The sequence below is a fragment of the Vicia villosa genome, linkage group LG4, assembly GCF_029867415.1.
Source record: "Vicia villosa cultivar HV-30 ecotype Madison, WI linkage group LG4, Vvil1.0, whole genome shotgun sequence".
Taxonomy (NCBI): Eukaryota; Viridiplantae; Streptophyta; class Magnoliopsida; order Fabales; family Fabaceae; genus Vicia; species Vicia villosa.
In genome coordinates, this window is record NC_081183.1 from 153,898,962 (window position 1) to 153,924,438 (window position 25,477).

The 25,477-nt window shown below is 35.5% G+C and overlaps 1 protein-coding gene across 1 annotated transcript; it reads right to left on the minus strand.

Annotated features, from left to right (window-relative positions):
- Positions 1-1,081: 1,081 nt before the first annotated feature.
- On the minus strand, positions 1,082-17,474 carry LOC131595568 (amino acid transporter AVT1A-like). The gene is made up of 12 exons (XM_058867940.1): positions 17,034-17,474; positions 16,716-16,939; positions 16,367-16,581; positions 16,236-16,259; positions 15,975-16,155; positions 15,671-15,884; positions 15,441-15,576; positions 15,315-15,338; positions 15,086-15,227; positions 14,684-14,727; positions 10,973-11,035; positions 1,082-1,623 (listed from the first exon to the last, which is right to left on the minus strand). Exons 1-12 carry the CDS (start codon positions 17,306-17,308, stop codon positions 1,531-1,533), a joined length of 1,635 nt encoding a protein of 544 aa, XP_058723923.1. The 5' UTR covers positions 17,309-17,474; the 3' UTR covers positions 1,082-1,530.
- Between the last annotated feature and the right edge of the window lie 8,003 nt (positions 17,475-25,477).

The following is a 25,477-nucleotide window of genomic DNA, read 5'->3' on the forward strand; positions in this document are numbered from 1 at the left end:
TGAGAGGGACGGTTTTGAGACGGTGGTCATCATGGAGAGGGTGGTTGGCGAGGCACCGAGTGCGGTGAGATACAAGAGACAGAATAGGGGTCAGAGTGAGGATTAAACATACGCAGTAGGTTATGCTTTTTTGTTTATTCCAGAACAATTTATGTATTATTCTTTACTATTTCATAATAATATTCGGTGGTTATTATCGTTTTTTTATTTCTTATTGTTTTTTTATTAGTTTTTATTATTGTTTTTTTTATCAAAACTTTGATGATTTTAAAATAAAAAATTATTGTAAGAGGTTCTATTGGAGATACACATCCGAAACATTTTTCTCACGCATTAAGGGTGCTTTCAGAGATGTATCTCCAAAACAATCTATTTTGTGATGCGTTTGAATATGCATTTCTGAAAAATATTTTGAGATTTTCAAGAAATTTTTTTCACCCGTACAAGATATAAAAAAAATTCCCTTAAGGTCAGTTTGGAATAAGAGAAATTGAAGCGAAAGAAATAGGGGAGAGAGAAGTAGGGGAGAGATGAGGCATTTCTTCTCTTTGGAGCAAGTCAGCAAACACATAATGAGTGCAGAGAGAATAACATCTTATGGGTCCCACCCCTTTTCAAGTTCTCTTCAAAATGGGAAGAAAGGAGTATATATATATTAGAATTTCCCTTTATATCCTTTAATGCAGAAAAATTAAAAAATTTCATAGCGTGCACAGAAACTGAACATTGATTTTTTTTCCTCTCAATTATATAGCTAGCCATATGTATATTTATTTAATTGCAATTTTTTTATTATAATAATTTAATAATAACAACTATGCAATGTAGTATTTTATAAATATTAAATACAAATTTAAATATTAAATTTATATATTAGAATTATTATTTATATATATATATATATATATATATATATATATATATATATATATATATATATATTCAAATAGTTTATTTTCTTCAATTGTTTAAAATTATATTAATAAAATTAAAATAAAAAATCACATTTAAATAACATAATTATATGAAGGGTATTTTTGTTATTTGACAAATTAAACATCTCTTTCTCTTTTATTTCTCATTTCTTTCTCTTCTACCGATCAATATATCAAATCTACTCTACTTCTCTCATACTTCTCTCTTTTCACACTCTTTTTCACCTATTTCTCTCTTTACAACTTCTTCTCTCATCCAAACACACCCTTAATGTTTGCGTTGATAACCCAAATATTTGTTTGACTTTTCCTACCCCTCAATCAACGTATCATCTAAGATACTTAGATACCTTTAACATTGTAGGCCATTGGTTCTTCAAAGAGATCAACTCTTAAGTAAACTTACAAGCTGTTCATACACTATATCACAACATATTATGAATTTAACTCTGTCAACAATAATAAGTAAAAGAGTCACACCAACCAATTATTAGTCAGTGCAGGTGCTAATTTAAATTAGACAGAGCTTAAAATGAAAAAAATAAATTTAAAAACTTAAGCATAAACTCTCTCGATCATGAAGATGTTATCTGTTTTAGTAACTATTGGCAATATTCAGCAAAGATGAATATGTTCCAAGGAGTCCACAAATCATTCCAGCTGCAGCAATTATGATGCTCACGGTAACCTGATAGTGTCAAAATAAGAAAAAAAATCAAATTGAGTAAATTGAAATAGTAGGAAAACAAGTTGGACATACATTTCCATTAGTTGTTTATGGGTTCACTACTAAGTTAAGTGAAAGATTAAGGAGAATACAAAGATTTAAATTTATTGGTAGAAAGTAATAGTAATATAGATTTGGGGAGGTTTGCTATGCAATATAAGTGAAAACTCTTAATAGAAAAGAACTAAACACATTTATACATTCTAAAACTGTTTCTCAATCTCTATATATATCTTCAAAGATTTTTTATTTCTTAAAATAGTGAATTTTAATAATATTTTTATTTTTATTTCTAATTTTCTCTTATTAGAATTTTACCACATACAACAAGTGATAGAGAATCACATTTATAAAGGTCTAGAACTCTAGAAACCTAACTTGAGGACTCAAAATATACTCAACGTTTGATCCAGCGCCCTATGTGCGTCGCTCTTGACAATTCTGAAAAACGGTAAAATATGTTAAATCTCTTGAGATTTTGAGATTTACTTCCACAATTCTTCATCTTGACTCAAAATCGATGGTGATTCTATTTTAACCACTAGGCACCTTGATGCTCTCTCCAAAATTTGAATCACTCTTCAAAAACCTGATCATGTTCAAACAATGCTTTGAACCTTGATCTAGGCAATGATTTGGTAAGCACAATTAATTTTCGAAGCTCCCTTTTGAACCATAATATCCTTAAACTCAATCATGTCCATTATGAAATGCAAATGAATGTCAATATGCTTTTTCTTTCATAATACACTTGGTAATTGATTAAGTGAATGACACTTTGCCTATCACAATGTTTCTTCACATTTTTGAGCCATCCTTAACTCCCTAATCATGTCCCTCAACTCTTTAACTTCTTTTACCCCCTCCTTTTAACAAGGGAAATATACTCTGATTGAGTAGTATATAATGTGACCACTGATTGTTGATTTTTCTTCCAACTTATAGTTGTTCCAACAAAACCCTCTAAAGTATCTTCTTCTTGAGTTGCATTTGTATAATTTAAACCATTCTTTAATAAAAGATTCAAATATCTCATCACTCAGCCAAAAGCTTCTCAATGAATATGACCAGGATTTTTCATAAACCGACTTACTATGCTAACTGCATATGCTAAACCTAGTTTATTACAAACCATACCATACAAGATACTTCCAAGTCACTTGCATACTCTATATTGTATTTTCTTCTTTAGTTTGAGGTTATTGTATAATCGAAAACTTCGTGTGATGACTCAAAGGAGTGTTGATAGCTTAACATCTTGCATTATAAACTGCACCAGCACTTTCTTCAAGTAACCAAATTGAGATACAAACATATCATTCTTTTTGCGATTTCTGATGATATTCATCCCTAGGATCCTCTTAAATTTACAAAGATCTTACATCTCAAATTTACCATTCAAAGTCTTCTTGAGCTTGCAGATATCTATCTTGCTATAGCTTGCCATCAAATATCATACAAAAGAAAGTAGAGAACGACTTTCTCGTTCCTCTTCAAAATGCATACATAACCGTCATAACTACTTATCACAAAACCATGTTTAAGAATAAATTCATTAAACTGACGCTTGAGATTTATTTCAATAGATACAAAGATTTCTTTAATACACATACCTTAGACCTGTCCATTACAAAGCCTTCATAATGCACCATATAGATTATCTCTTCAAGGTCTCTATGTAAGAAAAGTGTTTAGACATTCATTTTTCGAATTCAAAATTATATTGATTAACAATAGTCATTATTATCCTTGTAAATTAATGCTTTACCACAAGTGAAAAGATTTCATTGTAATCAATCTCTTCCACCTGAGTAAAACCATTTGGAACAAGATTTGCTTTAAACCTTCTTTAATTCATGGAATACCCTGTTTCTTTTTGAAGAGCCACGTGTGTCCAACTACTCTTTGTTTCTTAGCTTGTCCCACGAGCTTCCAAATAGGATTCTTAATTATTGAATGCATCTCATTATTCATTGTCTTCAACCATCTTTGACTATCTTTACTTTCGAGTGCTTCTTTGAAGGACTTTGGTTATGAGTCTTGCGGACCTTCATCAACATTCAAAGCATAACCAATACGTTCAACATAACCATACCTCTGATGTGGTACAACCAACCTCCCAACTCTATCGCGTACAAACTGATAATTAAGAACTACTACAGATTACCCCATAAGAGAACTGGAAATATGAGTGTCAACATTCACTTGATCTCTAGTCTCACTAGAAGGAACTTTCTCCTAAAACCCAATCTTCTCCACCATTGTTTCTAATTCTTTCACTTTCAGATTGTTGGAACTTGGAATGATGATAACTTGGAGGAAGAGTTGGAAAGATTTATTGACATTAAATGAGCAATAAATGAACACAAGTAAGAGCTAATATGGAGATGAATTTGAAAAGGTTCATTTAAGTCCCACATTGGAGGGAACACAAATATTAGTAGTGTATATATATTCCAACTTGAACAATTGTTGTTGGGCCCAAGGGCACCTACAATTTTATAAAGGAGTGAGGACACACCAATGTGCCAAGAAGACACACACGCGCGCGCGCCGCCGCCGCCGTCCGTCCGGCCGGCTCGGCTCGGTTCGGTTCGGTTCGGTCTACATGAATTAATTTTTTGGAACCCGAATTAATGGAAATTAATTATCATTGAATAATTAATTAATTCGGTAAAAATTAAATACTATTAAATAAGAAATTAATTAATATTTAATATTAATTAATACGAATTGGTGACGTGTCCTTAGACCAAGTCTTAACCTAGATTTTGACTAGGTTTACTTGTCCTCCAAGTCTGACCAAGTGAATAACGGTTACTTTGACTGGGCCGGTTCAACTCTCCCACTATATTTTCGCCCACGATTTGGTCCATTCGGGTGGATCCTTTTGCCTATAAATACATTTCCCTCAGTCACTTATTCTGCACTCCAGAATTCAATTCTGAATTCTCTCCTCTCTCTCTTACTCTGGTTCATCTCAAATTGTTCTTTTCTTTTTTCGACTGGAATAAATCCAGATACTGAGACTGGTTTTTAACCATCAGAAAGGTGTATCATTTAGAACGATTCATCACACGTGCAAGTGTGAATCGTATTGAAACGAGCTGTTTTATCCTGGAGGCGTCGTGGGTATTTACGAGCTGCTTTGCATAAATCTGGCAGTACCGCGAAACGTCTTAAAGAAAGCGTACCGATCCGCGACTCAGCCGATAATTTCCTCTGTGGCATTATTTTATTAAACCGAAAAACAACAATTTTAAGACGATTTCTGTAACTGCCATGTCGACTGAGGAAACTATCGGTAATACTGCGGCCGCTTCTGTGAATGACAAACCATTCAAGTTTGAGGGATCCAATTTCAAACGTTGGCAATCTAAGATGAAGTTTTTCCTAACTCTAAAAAACGTTGCTCACGTTCTGACTGAGGACATCCCAATTGTTCCTTCTGGATCAATCGAGATAACTAATGGTAAGTCAACTGCTGAATCTGACGGAACCTCCAAAAAGGACGGAGCTTCCAAAACGTCTGATGGAGACTCTGCTGCAAAAGAAAAAGCCGCAGCAGATGACTTACAGCTCCGAAAAGAAATTGCCCTATGGCAAGAAAATTATTACCTATGCAAACATCACATTCTGAACAGTCTTGCTGATGACCTATATGATTACTATAGTAATCACAAGACTGCTAAACAGGTTTGGGAAGCTCTCCAAAAGAAGTATGACACCGAAGAAGCTGGTGCAAAGTAATATGCTGTGAGCCGCTACTTGAATTACAAGATGGTGGATGAAAAGTCTGTGGAAGCTCAAAGCCACGAGCTTCAGAAAATTGCTCATGAAATCATTACTGAAGGTATGCCCCTCGATGAACAATTTCAAATTGCTGTAATAATTGACAAACTGCCCCCCGGTTGGAAAGATTTCAAAAATGTCCTTCGACACAAAACAAAAGAATTTTCAATCGAGAGTCTGATTACTCGCCTCCGTATTGAAGAGGAAGCTCGGAGACAAGATCAGAAAGATGAAGTCTTAGTTGTTTCGAACAACAAAAAGAAATTCGGTGCGGTTCTGAAGCCTACTGGCAAACCATTAAAGAATCAGAACCGCAATGCTGTGAACCGAATTAAGAATGGGAATCCCTCTAGGGCCCCATCTGCTCCATTTGCTAGGCAGCAACCACCACCACAGAGAAATGACGCTCCGGTTTTCACTTACTACAATTGTGGAAAACCGGGTCATATGGCAAGGAAATGTAAGAGCAGGCCTAAACCTGTTGCTGGATCAAATGCTCAAATTAACATGACTGATGAGCCATTTGTTGCTATGATCACTGAAATCAACATGGTTGGTGGAAGTGATGGCTGGTGGATAGACACTGGTGCCTCTCGCCATGTCTGCTATGACCGTGCTATGTTCAAGACATACACTATTGCTGAAGATAAGAAAGTGCTGTTGGGAGATGCTCACACCACTAATGTTGCTGGAATTGGAGATGTTGAGCTGAAATTCACCTCAGGAAAGACTTTGATCTTGAAGGACGTCATGCACGTTCCTGAAATTAGGAAGAATCTTGTTTCTGGTTTTCTTTTAAATAAGGCAGGGTTTAGTCAAACTATAGGGGCAGATTTGTACACCATCACTAAGAATGGTATTTTTGTTGGGAAAGGGTACGCCGCTGATGGCATGTTTAAGTTGAATGTTGATTTTAATAAAGTTTCTCCTTCCGTTTACTCTTTGTGTGATTTTAATATTTGGCATGCTAGACTTTGTCACGTTAATAAGCGAGTTATTTCTCATGCAAGCGAATTAGGCTTAATTCCTAAATTAAAAGTGAATGATACTAATAAATGTGAATATTGTAGTCAAGCTAAAATAACTAAGACCTCACATAAATCAATAATTAAGGAATCTAATCCCCTAGATCTTATACATTCTGATATATGTGAATTAGATGGAACCTTAACTAGAAATAGTAAACGTTATTTTATCACTTTTATTGACGATTGCTCTGACTATACTTATGTATACTTAATGAAAAATAAAAGTGAAGCGCTTGACATGTTTAAGATGTATGTGACTGAAATTGAGAATCAATTTAGTAAGAAGATTAAGAGACTTCGTAGTGATAGGGGAACTGAATACGATTCTGGGTTATTTAATGAATTTTATATTAAGCATGGAATTGTACATGAAACGACTGCTCCATACTCTCCTGAAATGAATGGTAAAGCAGAGAGAAAGAATAGAACTTTTACTGAACTTGTTGTTGCAATTATGATGAATTCTGGTGCTGCACCTCACTGGTGGGGGGAAATTTTATTGACTGTTTGCTATGTCCTGAATAGAATACCCAAGTCAAAAATTAAGATCTCACCTTATGAGATATTAAAGAAAAGACAACCAAACTTGTCTTATTTGAGAACTTGGGGCTGTCTGGCTTATGTCAGAATTCCGGATCCGAAACGAGTTAAACTCGCTAGTAGAGCATACGAATGTGTATTCATTGGTTATGCAGCAAACAGTAAGGCATATAGGTTTTATGACCTAAATGCAAAAGTGATCATAGAATCGAATGATGTTGATTTCTATGAAGACAAATTTCCCTTCAAATCAAGAAATAGTGGGGGCACTCAATCGAGTCACATTCCTGTGATAAGAAGCACAGAAAGCAACGACAAGGTAGAAACAGAACTTCGACGAAGTAAACGAGTAAGAGTCTCTAAAGATTATGGGCCTGAATATGCGGCTTATAATGTAGAAGAAGATCCAATAAATCTTCAAGAAGCTTTGTCATCGCTAGATGCAGACTTATGGCAGGAAGCCATTAATGATGAGATAGATTCTCTTGAGTCTAACAAGACCTGGCACTTAGTAGACTTGCCTCCTGGATGCAAACCAATTGGTTGTAAATGGGTTTTGAAAAAGAAACTAAAACCTGATGGAACTATTGATAAATACAAGGCTCGTCTTGTAGCCAAGGGTTTTAGACAAAGAGAAAATGTAGATTTCTTTGATACTTACTCTCCAGTCACTAGAATTACATCCATTAGGGTACTTATATCAATCGCTGCTATCTATAATTTGATAGTACACCAAATGGATGTAAAAACAGCTTTTCTAAACGGTGACTTAGAAGAAGAAATCTATATGGAACAACCTGAAGGTTTTGTAATCCATGGACAAGAGAACAAGGTCTGTAAGTTAGATAAATCCTTGTATGGATTAAAACAAGCTCCTAAGCAATGGCATGAAAAGTTTGATAACTTAATGATATCGAATGGTTACAAAGTGAATGAAAGTGACAAATGCGTTTATTACAAATCTGAGAATCGCATTTGCACTATCATCTGTCTATACGTAGACGACCTACTCATATTTGGATCAAACATTCATGCCGTTAATGCTATGAAATCATTGTTGTGCAACAACTTTGATATGAAAGACCTTGGAGAAGCGAGTGTGATTCTTGGCATCAAGATCACAAAATCTGAACGAGGAATTTCTTTGGATCAATCACACTACGTGGAAAAGATCTTAAAGAAATATAACTATTTTGAATGTAAACCATCAAGTACACCATATGATCCAAGTATGAAACTGTTTAAGAACACTGGTGAAAGTGTCAGACAGGCAGAATATGCAAGCATCATTGGCAGTCTTAGGTATGCCACTGATTGTACTAGACCAGACATTGCATATGTTGTAGGATTGTTGTGTAGGTTTACAAGTAGACCGAGTAATGAGCATTGGCGAGCTATTGAGCGAGTCATGCGGTACCTTAAAAAGACAATGAACCTCGGTCTACATTATCAGAGATTTCCTGCAGTACTTGAAGGATACAGTGATGCAGATTGGAATACTTTATCAGATGATTCCAAAGCTACTAGTGGCTATGTATTCAACATAGCCGGAGGAGCTGTATCTTGGAAATCAAAGAAACAGACTATCCTGGCTCAGTCCACGATGGAGTCTGAAATGATAGCATTAGCAAATGCTAGTGAAGAAGCAAGTTGGTTAAGATGCTTGCTAGCTGAGATTCCTTTGTGGGAAAAACCTATGCCAGCTGTGTTGATCCACTGCGATAGTACCGCGGCTATTGCAAAAATAGAGAACCGTTATTATAATGGTAAAAGACGTCAAATTAGAAGAAAGCATAGCACTATTAGAGACTGTATCTCTAAAGGAGCTGTGAGAGTGGATCATGTACGCACTGATGAAAATTTAGCAGATCCTTTGACGAAAGGATTAGCTAGAGAGAAAGTCTATAATACATCATATAAGATGGGACTAATGCCTATAGGAATGTGAGTCGCTCATGATGGTAACCCGACCTAATTGACTGGAGATCCCAAGAAATAGGTTCAATGGGTAATAACAAGTTGTGAGTGATATGAGACGATCATGCTAAACTAAATAAAAGAAGCATGAATCCTGAAGTGATAAGAGGATGAGATAATAGAAACTCTTAATGAAATCTATACTCTATATGAGGGGGTACCTAGGCTACAGAAGTACTCTTGATAGATTCACCTATGTGATTGTGGAACTGAGGCCGGTTCCTATGGAATTTCGAGGCAGAATTCCTAGAGCCTTCACTAAACCGGGATACACGTGCAGGGCCATTAAAAGCACGGGCTATTAAGAATACACCTTAAGAAAAGGTTATGTGCGGGTCTGATGTCTGAGATAGAGTTCAAGACAATAGTGTCACTCTTGTTGAATCGGAATCTTACTTGCTACGCAAAGGTTCAAGTCGTAGACACCTTTGCTTATGCATAATCTTAGAAACGTTTAACGTACTTCTAAAATCACCTTTTAAATTCAAGTGGGGGATTGTTGGAACTTGGAATGATGATAACTTAGAGGAAGAGTTGGAAAGATTTATTGACATTAAATGAGCAATAAATGAACACAAGTAAGAGCTAATATGGAGATGAATTTGAAAAGGTTCATTTAAGTCCCACATTGGAGGGAACACAAATATTAGTAGTGTATATATATTCCAACTTGAACAATTGTTGTTAGGCCCAAGGGCACCTACAATTTTATAAAGGAGTGAGGACACACCAATGTGCCAAGAAGACACACACGCGCGCGCGCCGCCGCCGCCGTCCGTCCGGCCGGCCGGCTCGGCTCGGCTCGGTTCGGTCTACATGAATTAATTTTTTGGAACCCGAATTAATGGAAATTAATTATCATTGAATAATTAATTAATTCGGTAAAAATTAAATACTATTAAATAAGAAATTAATTAATATTTAATATTAATTAATACGAATTGGTGACGTGTCCTTAGACCAAGTCTTAACCTAGATTTTGACTAGGTTTACTTGTCCTCCAAGTCTGACCAAGTGAATAACGGTTACTTTGACTGGGCCGGTTCAACTCTCCCACTATATTTTCGCCCACGATTTGGTCCATTCGGGTGGATCCTTTTGCCTATAAATACATTTCCCTCAGTCACTTATTCTGCACTCCAGAATTCAATTCCGAATTCTCTCCTCTCTCTCTTACTCTGCTTCATCTCAAATTGTTCTTTTCTTTTTTCGACTGGAATAAATCCAGATACTGAGACTGGTTTTTAACCATCAGAAAGGTGTATCATTTAGAACGATTCATCACACGTGCAAGTGTGAATCGTATTGAAACGAGCTGTTTTATCCTGGAGGCGTCGTGGGTATTTACGAGCTGCTTTGCATAAATCTGGCAGTACCGCGAAACGTCTTAAAGAAAGCGTACCGATCCGCGACTCAGCCGATAATTTCCTCTGTGGCATTATTTTATTAAACCGAAAAACAACATCTTTGCATTTCATCCTCATACTTGTCTAATAAAAAAAGTAACATCCCTGCTTAGGACACATTTTTATTATCCAAGATCCATCTTGTAACCTTTCACACCTTCAGGATAATCAACGAAGACACACTTCATATCCCTAACATCAAGTTTGTCTTGTTTGAAATGCGCAAATGCCAAAACTTCAATACAACAAAAGTGATAGAGAACCGCATTTATAAAGGGTGGGAACCCAAAAAAACCTTTTTTTTTTTTCTCATTTTATGTTGTCTCTTTAATTATCTCTAGAAAATCAAAATTCGTCATTCTGCTATGATACCATGTGACCACATTATAAAGGTAAGAATTTTATAAGACAACAACCATATTTAGCTTATAATTTATGCTATGAGTTTTTCAGTAGCAACATCAATCTAAAGTTAAACTTCCATCAAATGTTATAAGAAAAGCTTTATGGTATATAGTACAGTTGAGTGATATGAAAATTAAAGGAAGTATTTAGTAGAATAATTACCTGTGTATTTGTAGCCTTTTTCCCCACAATTTTTAAAAAGCATAAACTGGGCATAATCACTGACTGAAAAAATTGTCCATTCTCCAAATTAGATGAGTTTCATAGAATTTCCACGTAACAAACTGGAGCAGTTACAATAAAAGAAAACACAATGGACTAACAAATCTAGTTCATGTCAAATTTGTTCCCAATACTGTTATTATAAAAGATAATAGTTTTATTATATATGCTGCAAAAGAATCAAGAAACAAATATGCTTATGTTATTCCAAACAAGTATTATCCTTCATCCTCCCAAAACTCCACATAAACATATTTTTGTATAGTAAGAGTATGTTTGGATGAAGTATTTTAATGAGGTAACATAATATTTTGAGGAAATTTAAAATGATTTGAACAAGATTTATTATTTGGATACAAAAATGAAGAATTGTTAAAATGATAAAAATTTATAGTGTTTTATCTAAGTTAAATTTAATAATTTTGAAATGACACCAAAAATCAAAGAATTTGAAATTCCTCTCATACTCCATAGAATATATTTGTTACTATTATTTCTTCAATTTTTGTAAATTGGTCATCATATTTTCCAAAATTACAAAATTGACCCCAAAAATTTTCAAAAAAATGCAAATTGGTCCTTAATAATTTTTAAAATTTACAATTTGGTCCTTCAATTTTTTAAAAATTGCAAATTGGTCTCTACTTTTCAATTTTTTAATTTGATACAAAAAAAATTAAATTTTTAAAAAAATGACCCCAAAAGTCTAACAATGAATTATCTTAATACTCCATCCAAACAAAATAATTTTAAAATGTATGGATTTCAATTGAATCATTTGAATTGCTTTGAATTTTAAATTCCTTTAAAATTTCCAATTACCTCATCCAAACACACTCTAAAGTTATTTCATTGAGACTGTGAAATTCCATTTGAACTGGCGGTTCAACTATTATGGAGATTTTCTTGAGGCCTTTAAACAAGGTTATAACAGTCTTTTCAGTTTCTAAATTCTCGACGTGTCCGTTAGGATCATACATTTTATCTTGTGATTATTTGTCGGAGGTTTGTAAAATGACTTTAGAATCGAGTAGTTGTTGATCATGTAAATGAACGGGTTACGATGAGAAATATCTTCATCATTATTAGAGTAACAACGTGATAGAAATTGAGAAAAATGTTTGCTTCACGGTCATTTGTGTATGTTTCTATATTTGAGTGTCGAGATTGTGGAGTGTGAACTTGCCTACCTGAACCCTAGTGGGATGGAGGAGTTGTTTATCATCGACAAAAACGAGATTCGTGACAACAACACATCCATTATATCAACGAAAATCCCTATTAAGGTTTAGAAAAAGATAGTTAGGATCCAAATAAGGTTTCTTTATGGGTGTTGTGAAGAGTGAATCTAATATTTCTCAAGTTAAATGGTCATATGTCTAAAAACCTAAGCTAAAAGATGGGTTGGGGGTTCAGGTTATCTGCTTGGTAAATTGAGCTTTTTTGGAAAAATGGAGGTGAAGGATTATCTTGGGTGCTTCTGGCCTCTGGTGTGATATCTTAACTGTTAAATATGGATTGGTTTGGGTCTACCTCCCTCAAGATCATGTTTCTTAGGCTCTTTAGTATCTTTGATCAACATGATCGATTTGTGGGTGAGGTAGGTATGTGCGGTTCTAGTTTGAGATTTGAGGTGGAAGAGATCTCTTTTTGTTTATATATAGGAGATGATTACTAACCCGCTTTTAGTTATCTAGGATTCTACTATCTTTGGATAGTGACAGGTGGTGGTTGCAACATGTTAAAGATGACGTGTTTTTGGTAATCTAGGATTTTTATGCCCTATTATAGTTAAATATCCCTTCTACTCTCTCTTTCCAATACATGGACTTGACCATATATCCCTCTTGTCTAGGTAAGTTTAGCTTATTTTAAAGTGGTGGTTTTTCATGGCAACTTCTTCAAGATAAGATCCACTGCTAAAGAGAATTTATTGCAGCATATAGTTTTAATAAATCTAAATGGGTTTTCTTGTTCTATATGTAAGGGGGTTGGTAGAATCAGACTATCATCTGTTTGTAACTTGTGAGGTGACTTCGACTGTGTGGTATGAGATTATTTTAAGGGGTTATGGTGGTTATTGATTTTTCATAGAGATCTGAGCGCTTGGTCTAAGGTTGGGGTGGACTCTCCATGATATGCCATTCAGTTGTTTGGTCGGTTCGGGAATTCTAAAATGACATTTTTTGTTTTTGGTTCGTCAACTAATGCGAAGTATCTGGAAGGAAAAAACTAATTATTGGCTTCAAAATAATATCTTGGTAGGTATATGATCAACTCTTATACTTTCTTGTGATGGATTGTTCTTGAGTTTTATTTTTTTTATTTCTTCTATTTTCTATTGCATATTTATTGGTCGGTGTATCTCATGTATTTGAGGTTTTTTCTTTGTTATTCTTTTTGCTTGTTTGTGTTGGGGGGAATTATTAGGAGCATTGATACAAAGTTGAGGATTATGCAGTTTTGTGAGAGACACACCACTTATCCTCCTAAAATCTTAAGGTGATAGGTGAGTGGATTCTTCCACTTATAAATGTTCAAGTTACCACATTCCTATCCAATTCCCCACTTACTCGCACTTGCATTATTATTCTAACACTTCCCCTCAAGTGTGAGTCCGCAATGCTCTCCCTCACACTTGTACCGTCGTTGACACCTCTTATTGGGCATTTCGATACACCTCTTCTTGGGTATTTCGATTTCAACGACACACCTCTTCTTGGGCATTTTGATACAAGTAAGTCGGTCCCTTTCTCGAACCAAAGGCTCATGATACCATTTGTTAGGGGAGTTTTTCACTATGGAGCATAGATACATAGTGTAGGACTAGACACTTTTGTGAGAGACACACCACTTATTCACCCATAACCTTAATGTGATAGGTGGGTGTGTTCTCCCACTTATAAATGTTCAAGTCACCACATTCCTATCAAATGTGAGACTATTTTCTCACTTACTCACATTTACATTATTGTTCTAACACTCCCCCTCAAGTGTGAGTCCAAAATGTTCTCCCTCACACTTGTACCGCCGTTGACACCTCTTCCTGGATATTTCAACGGGACACTTCTTCTTGGGCTTTTCGATACAAGTGAGCCGGTCCCTTTCTCAAACCAAAGGTTCATGATACCATTTGTCGAAAGAGTTTTTCATTAGGAAATATTGATACATAGTGTAGGACTAAGCATCTTTGTGAGAGACACACCACTTATTCACCCAAAACCTTAAATTTTGAGTAAATAAGTGACGTGTCTCTCACAAAAATGTCTAGTCCTACATTATGTATCAATACTCGCCTAGTGAAAAATTCCTCCAACATAAATAGCCAACATAAATAGCTTGCTTGTTATTATGTTATACTTTTTAGTTTTCAGCAATATCAACTCGGTATATTTTGTGTTAACTAATTATACCGTTCTTTCTATTTTGGTGGGTCTTTAGTTTCCCTTTTTCTTACTTATATATTTGATATTTGTTAGTTCTAGCTAAGAAGGATGGTGGCAGTAATGTTACGTTTTGGTCTAACTTTAGACCACAAACTCTAATATACCTGGTCACAAACCAACTATCCTATTAATGCATAAATCGGAGTTGAAGACACATTATAATTTTATAATCAAATTAGGACACAACAAAACTGTAATTGCTTACCACAAGCATACTGAAGAGAGAACCGATCAGAGCCATCACAAGTCCTGAAATTATAAAAAAAATAAAATAGATTAGGCATTCAAGTCTAAATGAGATAGGCACAACCCAAAACTTTAAGATAATTACAACAACAAGTTTTATCTCATTAAATAAAGTTAATTACATTAATTAAATTTTCTATAATGTTATATCAAATATCATATTTATATCTAACTTATTAGTCTCTCGGTGGTGCCTAATTACTTTCCTAATATGCAAAATAGTTTACTCATAGTAGCTGATGTCAAAGTTTATGTACCTTATGGACAGATAACATATTTTGTTGTTTTGACTGGAACATATAAGAATATCAAATCTTCTAAGTAGGAATAGTAACTCATAGTGAAGAAGTCTAGGACTTACCGAAAAACGGAATCAGAAAAGCCGCACAAACCGTAGATGCCACAAGTACTGTTCTAAGAAGAATAAAACACCAATAAGTACTTGAAATTCTTTCTGGCAGCAATTCCTCTAGACACCTTGCCAATGGATTCATCAACAAAGCATATTTGTTAATTATTAAGGAAAACTTAATCTGCACTTATATCTCCAATTGTTTGCTATATAGTAAACATTCATTCTATGCAAAAGGATATTTAGTGAATGGGTTAATTACCTGAAAAAACATCAAGAAAACAACATCAGAATAAATAATTTGTTCCCTAGAATGAAACTGTTTTGCAATAGCATGAAGAGGCCAACAAAGTTTCAAACTTACTGTTGTCCATAATGCAACTTTGGAAGCAAATGCACCTGCAGGCATATTCAATGTTATCTGAGACAAAGTGCTATCGCCAAATGTGAGAAATCCCATGATTGCAACGCTTCCGTATATCAAAATACACAGAGCAAAACTGTACATAAAGAAATGGGTTCAGCAATCAGATATTCACAAAGAACAATTTGATATATTGTTACAATGAAAGACAAGAAATTTCGGTATCAAACCATGTTATCAATGCTGTGGTATACTGTTTTTTGTTAGCCATAGACTGGTATATATTCGGAAAAACTGAATGTCCTGCAAAGCAAAACCCATAGACACCAATAGAAAATGGAATGCCACTCCAATTCACTACTTGACCAGTATGATGGAATCCAACCGTTGTCCCGACCGATAACACACAAATAATAATCAATATTGTTGCTACAATCCCTCCAACTGAATATCAAAATTGAAGTTCTAATGAGGATAAAGTAAAATGTAAAATTTGAAACAAGAAAAAACTATCTGTTTTAGAATTTAGAGAACCTGATAGATACGAGATTACTCGGAGATCCTTCAACCAAACCGTAGGGAGAACAATAAGTGCAGTAATAACTCCAAACAAGTGCATGGAATCTAAATGCAGACCTCCTAAATCTAACGATGTTCCAGGAAACAGACTAGTGAGGTTATCTCCTTCCAAAGTGATGAATTCCACACAATATGACTGCATTCACCAAAAGACTCTTAAACATATAGTCACAAAACAAATCGGATCCAAAGTAAAAAATGGATTCCAGCACTTACGTATAACTCAGTGTACAAAATGATCTGCGAAAAAACCAGCAATTCTCAGTAAAACTCAATCATGTTTTCTATCTGCTAACTAACAACCTTGCATACACACACATTCTGAGTAAGGAAATAGAAAAACTCACGGATACGAAAATTCGGCCATATCTACCAAATGCAGCTTCTCCTATATCAGGGTAGCTAGTGAGTCCTTCTCTACTTTCAAAACACTGTCTCATAAGCATGGCTGTATAACAACAAACAACTGCGAAAAGAGTCATCACCAACATGCTTGCCCAACCGGCTTGTTTCAATGTATAAGGTACCGATATAAGGCCAACTCCAGCCATCACATTAATCGCTGAAAAGTCATAGCATCACCTCATAATCCATCTCAAAACTGAAATCAAGTATACATAAATATTTGCAAACAACATAACAAAATCAGATTTTTCACATCTCCTTTACAAGCAACTGACCAATAGAATTGCATACCATTGAAAATTGTTTGAGTTAAGCTGCAACCATGACCAATAGGCATTTCTCCAGCAAGATTTTGCATTGAGCCTTTCTCATGACTGGATAGAAACGGAGATTTTCCATCTATGTCCAAGTTACTCTTCGATCGATTGCCAAAGCTTGAATATATAAAACTCGGTGCTCGTAGAAACGATCCAAAACTTGGAGCAGTAGCAATTGTGTAAGAATCTGTAGTCTCTCTGAGAAACAAAAATAACATAAGCAGCATGCAGTAGTAAGTTTTCAAAGTTAAAGCAAACCAAAAAAACAAGAAAATGGTGAAGTAGATTATACTTGTAACTTTGAGGCCATTGATTGGAAGTGAAAGAGTGAGGTTGAAATGCATGATTTCCGTCATCATCATCGTCATCGTAATGATCATCACTGCTACCACTGTCAGATTCTACCTTCACAGTTTCAATATCATGTTCCTCCTCTACATCCTCGTTAAACATAAACTCAATATCTTTCTCCTCCCTCTCTTTATTTCTGCTAGCCATGGTTTTGCACAAAAAAAAACTGAAACAGAAGACAACAAAGTAAGTGCTATAATAATGTACCATATGCATTTATTAGTAGTATTATATAGGTAAAATTGTAGATGATGCGACAATGGCATCATGTGAGTGGGGCAAAAGCATGTGACAACATAGAAAAGACCAATGAAAGGAAAACGTGAAGATAGTGAGTGGATGTTATTGTATATGAAATCTTAGAAATATCCAGAATGGGGATGAGATGAAGCCATGAAAGTGGCAGAACAAGATTGGAAATATGTACAACGTGGCAAAAGTTGCCGTGTTCAAATTTTATTGATTCAATGGATCTATTATTGTCAACAGTTTTTCAAATCATAGTTTTGAATTTCTACTTTAATGTATTATGAGACAGGTTGGTTACTTGGACATACATGTACTATCTCGACAGTATCTTGCATTAAATATGAATCAAGGTCTAGGATAGAAAAATATTCCAAGACAGACAAGAAGAAAAGAATAAAGACAGTATTGAAATGTTGATAAAAAATAATTTAGAAGTCAGAAAATGTATTAAATAAATGTTGATGTCAGATTTCATATTCAAAAAAATATTTTAATATTATAATAAGCTATTTCTTTTTCTTACTGAAGTTACTTTTTGACCTTCAAAATAGTATTTTGAAAGGAGTCATACTAGTGGATCATGACTAATCATTTTAGAGCATCTGCAACCAACCGTGAAGCCATCTTTGGGTTCATTGCGGGACCTATTAAGCCACGTCAGTTTGAAGCAACTTAACTAATTTTTTGCTCCAATGGTACAACTATGAAGAACTCATATTAGGTTCCACAATTTTACTTTATTTCTTAATATTTTATTCATATTAAATTTTATAGCAATTAAAATAATAATTTTAATTATTTAAATTAAAATTGATATAAAATAATTTAAATTCAAATTAAATTTATAATTTAAAATGATAATTAATATTAATCTCAAATACATGACATATAATTAAAAACAATAAAAATAATGTTGTGAAAAACGATACCAATAACAAAGTATAATAGGGAATTAGGGAAGAGAATAAGAACACAAGAATTGGTTATAACTGTTATTCTTTTACTTTCTCTTAAAACAAGATTACAAGTTTACAAGAATAACAAATAACCTCTCTCACCCTAAATTAGGATTTGCAGCTTAGCAATGATAAGAGACTAGTATGCTATTTATAATAAAACCTAACATACTAACTAATGGGCTTTTTCAGCAAGGCCCATTACACAAGCCAACTTAATACACAAGCTAACTTAACAAATTAGGGTTTAAACACTAAAACCTAATTTAACATGCTAACAACTCTAGCATCTTCGACATCTGCATGCTAGACCCATCTTCGACTACAGCATGCACACTTCGACACCAGCATGTGAACAATCCTTCGACTTCATGCTTAACTCTGTCGAACTGTCGAACCAAGAAGCTACCCTTCGACAATACTAGAGTTCGATCCAATATCTCACAAATCTCCACCTTGGACCTAACTCTACAACGTCAAGGAACAAACTAGCTTTCTTCATGCAGCTTTATCAACTGCATACAGTGGAAAAACTTGCAACTCGGCAATGTCTTGGTGATCATATCAGCAGCATTGTCTTCAGTCGAAACCTTCAGCACTTGGACTTCTCCACGCTCGATTACTCCTCTGACGAAATGCAGCCTCACATCAATGTGCTTAGTTCGCTCATGATAGGCTGAATTCTTCGACAGGTGTATTGCACTTTGACTATCACATTTAACAGTGATACCTCGACCTTGAAGTTTCAGCTCCATTGCAAAACCTTCAAGCCACAATGCTTCTTTCACAGCTTCAGTTAGGGCAATATACTCCGCTTCAGTGGTTGATAGAGCAACAACCTTCTGAAGTGTTGCTTTCCAACTAATTGCAGTGCCAAACATATTGAAAACATATCCAGAAATAGATTTTCTGGAATCCATACAACCTGCATAATCAGAGTCGACATATCCTTCTATTACTGCTTTACTATCTTCACCCAAGGCTCCACCATAAATTAGGACTCTATTCAGAGACCCATTTATGTACCTTAAAATCCACTTCAATGCTTGCCAGTGAGCCTTTCCAGGATTCGCCATGTACCTGCTTACAAGACTTACTGCGTATGCTATGTCGGGTCTAGTACAGACCATAGCATACATCAAAGAACCAACTATATTAGCATATGGGATGCTATTCATATAGGCTCTTTCGACATCAGTACTGGGACACTGATCAATACTCAGCTTGAATTGAGGGTTTGTTGGAGTCACAACTGGCTTCGAATTCGACATACCAAACTTTTCAAGAATCTTCCGTAGATATGCCTCTTGAGATAGACATAACTTCGACTTCTTTCTATCTCTTCGAATGTCAATTCCAAGAATCCTGGAAGCAGCTCCCAGATCCTTCATATCGAACTCCTTATTGAGTTCAGCCTTCACCCTCATCACATCTTCAACATTGTTGCTTGCTATGAGAATATCATCCACATAAAGCAACAAAATAACAAATGAATTACCAGGTCGAAATCTGAAGTAAACGCAGTGGTCGAACTGACTTCTAATGAAACTTATGCGTGCCATGAACTTGTCGAATCTCCTATTCCACTGTCGAGGAGATTGTTTCAGCCCATACAAAGATTTCTTTAACTTGCACACATAATCTTCCTTCCCCGTTTCGACATACCCTTCAGGTTGCCTCATCAGGATCGTTTCATCTAGATCACCATACAAGAATGCAGTCTTCACATCCATCTGTTCCAGTTCAAGATCGAACTGTGCCACCATGGCAAGCAACATTCGAATGGACCTATGCTTCACAACAGGAGAAAACACATCATTGAAGTCGACACCTTCTTTCTGAGTGAAACCCCTTGCAACTAACCTTGCCTTGTATCTTTTCGACGTCACTCCTTCAATTCCTTCCTTAACTTTGAAAATCCATTTACAGCTGACTAACCTTGCCCTGACAGGTTTCTTGATCAGTTCCCAAGTATGATTATCATGAAGAGATTTCATCTCATCATCCATGCCCTTCAGCCATTCAGTCTTATTTCGACTCCTCATAACTTCCTTATAGTCTCTAGGTTCTTCGTCTAGAACCTCACTTGCAGAGATTAAGGCATAAGCTATAAGATCTGCATATCCAAGTCTTTGAGGTGGCTTGATGACTCTTCTCGACCTATCTCTCGACAATAGGTAGTCATCGTCAGTTTCCTCAACTTCAGCATCTTCTGCTTCTTCTTCGACTTCATCTGGGATATGCAATTGAGCATCAACATGCTCCACCTCAACAGGAATCTCTACCTGTTCCAGCTCTTCTGCACTTCGATCATCATCATCAGTTTTCTTAAAAGCCATTTCAGCTTCATTGAAAACTACATCTCGACTGGTGATACACCTCCTGTGACCTGGCTCTAGGCACCATAGCCTATAAGCTTTGACTCCTTCAGGGTATCCCATGAACATGCATTTCAGAGCTCTAGGTTCGACCTTGTCTTGCCTAATGTGAGCATAGGCTATGCAGCCAAATACTCTCAGTTTGTCGAGATCTGGTGGATGTCCCGACCAAACTTCTTCAGGTGTCTTCATATCTAACGCTTTCGAAGGACATCTGTTTATCAGATATGTTGCTGTCGAAACAGCCTCAGCCCAGAACACCTTCTTTAAACCGGCACTAGTCAACATGCATCTGACTCTCTCCAAAATAGTTCGATTAAACCTTTCAGCCAAACCATTTTGCTGTGGAGTACCTGCAGTAGTTCTATGCCTTGCAATACCAGAGGCAGCACAAAAACTGTCGAATGCCTCATTGCAAAATTCAAGGCCATTGTCGGTTCTCAACCTCTTGACCTTTCTGCCAGTCTGATTTTCAACCAGAGTCTTCCAACTTTTGAAATTCTCAAAAGTTTCATCCTTAGTCTTCTGGATGAATACCCATAATTTTCTGGAATAATCATCTACTATGGATAGAAAATACCTTGCTCCTGAATGTGATGGACACCTTGCAGGCCCCCAAAGATCAGCATGGATGTAATCAAGGGATCCATGTGTTCTTTGTTTGCCTTTGTTGAACTTCACTCTGCAAGATTTTCCAAGTACACAGGGTTCACAAAACTTCAGCTTTTCGATTTTGTCTCCACCAAGCAGATTTTGTTTCCCTAATTCGACCAGACCCCTTTCACTGACATGGCCCAATCTCATGTGCCAGATTTCTGTTTTCGACAAAGATTTCGTGGATGCAACATTTGTCGAACCACTTATAACTTCAGCCTCAAGGGTATACAAGCCTTGTTTCTTCACGCCTCTCAAGACTTCCTTCGAACCCTTCATGACTCTTAGGATACTTTTCTCTCCTTGGAAAACATATCCTTTCTTGTCGAATTCACCAAGAGAAAGCAGATTTCTCTTCAAATCAGGAACATACCTGACTTCAGTCAACAACCTTATTGACTCATCATGGAGCTTGAATCTCACAGATCCAACACCTGCAATCTTGCAAGCCTTGTTGTTTCCCAGCAATACTGATCCACCATCTTGATCACATAATTCCTCGAACAAGTCTTTGTTTGGAGTCATGTGCCAAGTGCAACCTGAATCCATAATCCACTCCTTCTTAGAGTCACTGCTTGAAACCACAAGAACATCAGATGATTCGAAATCATCTTGAACAATGGCAGCGTTGCCATTATCCTTACCTCCATGATATTTCAAGCGTTCAGGGCACACCTTTCTTGTGTGACCCTCCTTCTTACAATGGTAGCATCGAATGCCAGATGCTTCGCCACTGTAAGTCTTCGTCTGGCTTTTGCCTTTCTTCTTGTCGAACTTACCATCCTTTCGTAAGAGTTTTCCTTTAACGGTCAAACCTTCGCCAACAGTCGAAGGTTTATGCTCCTTTCGTTCATTCAAGTCCTTAGAGTACAAGGCTGATTGAACTTCTTCAAACGTCAGGGACTCCCTTCCATACAAGATAGTTTCTTTGAAGTGAGCATGTGATCGAGGCAAAGAACACAATAGTAACAGCGCTTGATCTTCATCATCGATCTTTACATCAATATTTTCAAGATCAAGAATCAGCTTGTTGAACATATCCAACTGCTCAGCCAATACTTTGTCTTCAATCATCTTGAATGAATACAAAGCTTGCTTCAGGTAGAGTCGATTTACCAGCGATTTGGTCATATACAAACTTTCAAGTTTCACCCATAACCCTGATGCCGTCGTCTCCTTTGATACCTGTCGGAGAACCTTATCACCAAGACTCAACAAAATTGCGCTGTGTGCTTTCTCGATCATATTCGTCTTCTCCGCTGCCGTCAATTCTGCATTCATGGCTGCCTCTCCCTTCAACGCTTCCAAACAACCCTGCTGAACCAGTAGAGCTTTCATCTTCAAGTGCCACAGACCGAAATCATTCACTCCGGTGAACTTTTCAATCTCATACTTTGTTGAAGGCATCTTCTCCACGCTCACCGCACCAATTTGTTGTGAAAAACGATACCAATAACAAAGTATAATAGGGAATTAGGGAAGAGAATAAGAACACAAGAATTGGTTATAACTGTTATTCTTTTACTTTCTCTTAAAACAAGATTACAAGTTTACAAGAATAACAAATAACCTCTCTCACCCTAAATTAGGATTTGCAGCTTAGCAATGATGAGAGACTAGTATGCTATTTATAATAAAACCTAACATACTAACTAATGGGCTTTTTCAGCAAGGTCCATTACACAAGCCAACTTAATACACAAGCTAACTTAACAAATTAGGGTTTAAACACTAAAACCTAATTTAACATGCTAACAACTCTAGCATCTTCGACATCTGCATGCTAGACCCATCTTCGACTACAGCATGCACACTTCGACACCAGCATGTGAACAATCCTTCGACTTCATGCTTAACTCTGTCGAACTGTCGAACCAAGAAGCTACCCTTCGACAATACTAGAGTTCGATCCAATATCTCACAAATAAATAACATCACATAATAAATTAAACTTAAATTTCATCATCTACATGTCCAAAACGTTTCCAAATATACTCGACTAAATCTCCTTGAAGTTGACGATGAACTTGTTTTTCTCGAATACTTGCTCTTCTTTGTAGTCTTGTTGCAAGATTCGGATGAGGACCGCTAAATGTTTCGGTTGTTGAGTTGTTGCCATCCACATTATCATAAGAGTAATCAAAATTACCTCCATATGTATGTTGTTCGTCTTCTTTTTTTTAACAACAACCCTTTCTTCTTTTTCGGTACTAACTTGAGTAGAAAATGGTGGCATCGGTGGAATTTGAGAATTTTGAGGATTAGGATTTTGAAAATTTTGTATGAAATTGAACATAGCTTTTTGATAATGAAAATGATTAGGATCCTTTTGACCTAAACAATTGTAATTTGAAGTAAAAAAAAATGAAAATTTGAGTTAAAATGATGAAATTGTGAGAGAGAAATTTAAAATTGAAGAGAAAATAAAAGTGTTGGTAAAATTTGTGTTAGTAATTTTTTTTCAAAAAACTAGATTTATAACAAAAAAATAATTTAAAAAAAAAAAGTAACTAGCCGTTGTTGAACGGCTACTTTTAATATTATAACATTAAAATTAGGGGTGGCAAAATGGGCCAGGCCCGCCGGGTCAGCCCGTTTGACCCGCCATTTTAGGCGGGCTGGGCTGAGGTTTTCGGCTCGGTACCTTAAGTTGGCCCGCCCCGCCTAACCCGCTTAAAAAAACGGGCTGAGGCGGGGCGGGGCGGGTTTTGCCCGCGGGCTTTTTGTTAAAAAATTACTTTTTATTTAGAATTAAAACAACTTTAACTATAAAAACAACACTATTCTCTTAGAATTATGTTGATTGAATTGTATTCTAAATTATTATACATACAAATTGAATTATAATTGTAACGTTCTTTCTATAACTTTCTAATACATGTGTTGATTGGAAAAGTTTAAAATAAAATAATAGTTGTATAACATGCATAATTATTAAGTTGTTAATACATTTGCTCACAGGTTTTCTTTAGAAATAGATGTTGATTTTAAGAAAATGAGGGATTTGATGAATCTATAAGTGTAACAAATTTTGGATTTAACTATTAAGTATTAAGGAATCGGTTAATATAAAAGTTTATATGAAGTAAGTAGTGAGAAAGTTAGGTGTTGATATTTAATGTACTACTATTTTATGCACTATTATGCGGTGTAATTGTTATCACTATCTGTCTTAAATAAATTCTCAATTTGGTTTTTTAGTAGTTATTTTTTAAATAGGATTAGAGTGATATGTATTATTTATTTATTTATTTTGACATGCTTTTTTTTATTGTGGTTGAGTTTATTTCGTTATGTTTTTGTGATAATTGATCTTTATTTGTTTTATTTTTTGAACTGTTTGGACTTAAGACATGTTGAAGTTCTATTGTGCATTGTTAAAAAAGTATTTTATCGACCTTTTTGTTAATAATTAAATTTTTTGTAAATTATGTGGTAAATACAATTGTAAAATAAAAAAATAAAATAATAATTGGCTGGCCGGCCCGCCAACCCGCCAACTCGTTAGTAAACGGGGCGGGCATGACTTTTGTGCTCGGACATCTAAGTAGGCCCGCCCCGCCCCACCCCGCTTTTGGACGGGTTTAAATGGGGCGGGCCTAAACGGGGCGGGCCGCCCGCTTTGTCACCCCTAATTAAAATATTAAAAGGAACCATTGTATAATTATACTGTGATGATCACGTGGAGTAATGCTATAATGAAAAAGTGAGCTTCCACACTGGCAAACCAATGGTAAGAACCTCCATGGAGGTGGTCTTATAATTTTTCATGATACTGCTTGCTAAAATTAGCTTACAGTTGATATGATAGCTAGAGTAGAAATGTTAAAATGGGCTAATTTATATATAGATCGTCCAGTTTGAAAAAGCATAGAACTTGCGGCTTTAAATTAGAGTTTATATTTTTATGGAATTTTATAGTCGGTTCTAAAAAGTCTATTATCTATTAGGACTAGTTTGTATGGGTCGTGGGTAACCCATAACACCCATATAGTTATAAATTTTAAAAAATTATATTAATTTATATTAGATTACTCCAAAGTAACACATTGATATTTTTCACTTCACTAAATTTAGTCTCTATTTTATTTAATATTTATCTTTTAAATATTATACATTAATATAATCAACACTCTTTCTTCGTATTC